The sequence below is a fragment of the Epinephelus moara genome, chromosome 6 (genome assembly GCF_006386435.1).
Source record: "Epinephelus moara isolate mb chromosome 6, YSFRI_EMoa_1.0, whole genome shotgun sequence".
NCBI lineage: Eukaryota > Metazoa > Chordata > Actinopteri > Perciformes > Serranidae > Epinephelus > Epinephelus moara.
Genome location: NC_065511.1, coordinates 44,924,671 through 44,927,211, shown reverse-complemented (window position 1 = coordinate 44,927,211; position 2,541 = coordinate 44,924,671). Strand labels below are relative to the sequence as shown.

Genomic DNA, 2,541 nt, shown 5'->3' with positions numbered 1-2,541 from the left:
GGGGGGGGGGGGGGGGGGGGGGATGCAGAAAAAGGGGTGAGAGAACCACGTTACCTGACAGATAATGTTATCATAGTAAGCCAATGCACGGGCATGAGGGACGTTAGGAGGGGTGTCGCACAGTTTCCTTACATTTGGGTGGGAGCCCTCAGCGATGGTGGACAGCGAGAAATTATCATTGTGCTGCTCCGAGGAAGGCCGGTACTTACTGCTGGGGGGGACGTGAAGAAGCAGAGAGGAGGAAGATGTTGAGAAATGAAGGAGCAGAATAAAGGACATTTAGGAGAACAAGAAAAGGACAATGTAAAAAGAGATGGGAAGGAGAGACGGAAAGGAGAAGAGGAAAATTTAGGACAGACAGAAGGAAAAATGAGACAAAAGCAGAAGGTATTTTATCTGATGCAACAAAAAAACCCAACTAACCCTCTGTGATGAAGATCATCATCATCATCATCATCACCATCATCATGATCACTGTCATTATCATCACCATCATCATCATCATCATCACCATCATCATCACCACCATCATTATCACCATCATCATCATCATCACCATCATCACCATCATCATCACCACCATCACCATCATCATCACCATCACCACCATCATCATCATCACCACCATCACCATCATCACCATCATCACCACCATCATCATCACCACCATCATCATCATCACCATCATCACCACCATCATCATGACAGCTGATTTATAACGTGTCACACAGTGAATAAACATGGTGACAGCTTCCTTTATATGATGTCACAGTGACATCAGCCCTGAACAGACACACACACACACACACACACACACACACACACACACACGCTGAGGACTAAATATTCTCTTCACGTTAAAAATGACGACAAAAGTCAAAATAAATCATATTCAGATGAACATGCACTTTTTTTTATTTCCTGTGCAGGTGTGACTCACCTGGCGTCATATCTGGACAGCACCACCGTGATGGTGTAGGTCACCACCCTCTTCCTGTTGTAGTGACTGACTCCAGTGTATTTCCCTGGGACTCCAAACAGCAGGTCTGAAACACACACAAACACACACACACATACATTAATACATCATTGTGACGGACAAACAGGAAGTCAATCATCAACGTCAGTGTGTCAGTGGGTGGAGTTTCTTGAGTCCGACAGATGGCACTGACCTCCAGCCGCCGCTCAGTGACGGCAACACGTTCAAACCTTTATTTATAATCTGACATTAATCAGTCACAGGAAGTCACAGCGGGCGGCACGGTGGAGCAGTGGTTAGCACTGTCACTGTTCAACCCCAAGGTGGGGGAGCCTCTCTGAGTTAGCATGTTCTCCCCATGTCCTCTCCTTCTCTTCCAGAATCCTCTGCTCTGTCCCCTGGTTGGACGGAGCTATCCTGTTAAAAACTGATGTAGGTCGTTCAGGTTATTATCACTGTCTGTACGATGGTTAACAGAATGTTAGTTCAGCTGGTGTCCATGTCCCCCATCTTCTCCATGTCCCCCATCTTCTCCACCTCCTCCATCTTCTCTCTTCCCTCCGTCTTCTCCACGTCCCTCGTCTTCTCCCTAAACTCCATCTTCTCCATGTCTTCCATCTTCTCCACATCTCCATCTTCTCCATGTCCCCCGTCTTCTCCCTGTCCCCCGTCTTCTCCCTGTCCTCCATCTTCTCAATGTCCCCCATCTTCTCCATGTCCTCCATCTTCTTCACATCTCCATCTTCTCCCTGTCCCCATCTTCTCCCTGTCCTCCATCTTCTCCATGTCCTCCATTTTATCCATCTTCTCCCTGTCCCCATCTTCTCCCTGTCCTCCATCTTCTCCATGTCCTCCATTTTATCCATTACTTCCATTTTATCCATGTCCTCCATCTTCTCCATCTTCTCCCTGTCCTCCATCTTCTCCATGTCCTCCATTTTATCCATGTCCTCCATCTTCTCCCTGTCCTCCATCTTCTCCCTGCCGTCCATCTTCTCGATGTCCTCCATCTTCTCTAGGTCCACCATCTTCTTAGTGTACTCCATTCTTCTCCATGTCCTCCATCTTCTCGATGTCCTCCATCTTCTCCACGTCCTCCATCTTCTCCATGTCCTGCATCTTCTCCTCCATGTTTACTGATATTTAATCTGAAAACATCCACCTGGTTACCCAGCAGCAGCAGGTGGAGGTCAGCAGGAGCAGAGTTTACAGTTGATGTCCTGATGAAAACCTGCAGCTACCATCCATCAACGTCCATCACCACTCATCACCGCTCATCAGCGTCCATCACCGTCCAACACCGCCCATCACCATCCATCACAGCTCATCACCGTCCATCACCGCTCATCACCGTCCTTCACTGTCCATCACCATCCATCACCGTCCAACACCGCCCATCACCATCCATCACCGTCCAACACCGCCCATCACCATCCATCACAGCTCATCACCGTCCATCACAGCTCATCACAGCTCATCACCGTCCATCACCGCTCATCACCGTCCATCACAGCTCATCACCGTCCATCACAGCTCATCACCGTCCATCACCGCTCATCACC

The 2,541-nt window shown here is 48.7% G+C and overlaps 2 protein-coding genes across 2 annotated transcripts in view; both read right to left on the bottom strand.

The window, feature by feature from the left end:
• LOC126392488 (chondroitin sulfate proteoglycan 5-like) overlaps positions 1–2,541 on the bottom strand; it is a 48,232-nt gene that overhangs the window by 12,449 nt on the left and 33,242 nt on the right. The window contains exon 4 of the mRNA XM_050047899.1: positions 133–211. Within this exon, the coding sequence (XP_049903856.1) occupies positions 133–211 (79 nt within the window). The remainder of the gene's footprint in view (positions 1–132; positions 212–2,541) is intronic.
• On the bottom strand, positions 701–2,535 carry LOC126391559 (capping protein inhibiting regulator of actin dynamics). Its single transcript, XM_050046406.1, has 2 exons — positions 941–2,535; positions 701–783 (listed from the first exon to the last, which is right to left on the bottom strand). The coding sequence occupies exon 1, from the start codon at positions 2,023–2,025 to the stop codon at positions 1,450–1,452; it is 576 nt and encodes a 191-aa protein (XP_049902363.1). The 5' UTR covers positions 2,026–2,535; the 3' UTR covers positions 701–783; positions 941–1,449.

What these genes read in the sequence shown, in the direction of transcription:
- LOC126391559 (XM_050046406.1), bottom strand. Translation starts at nt 2,025, where the DNA reads ATGGAGTACACTAAGAAGATGGTGGACCTAGAGAAGATGGAGGACATC.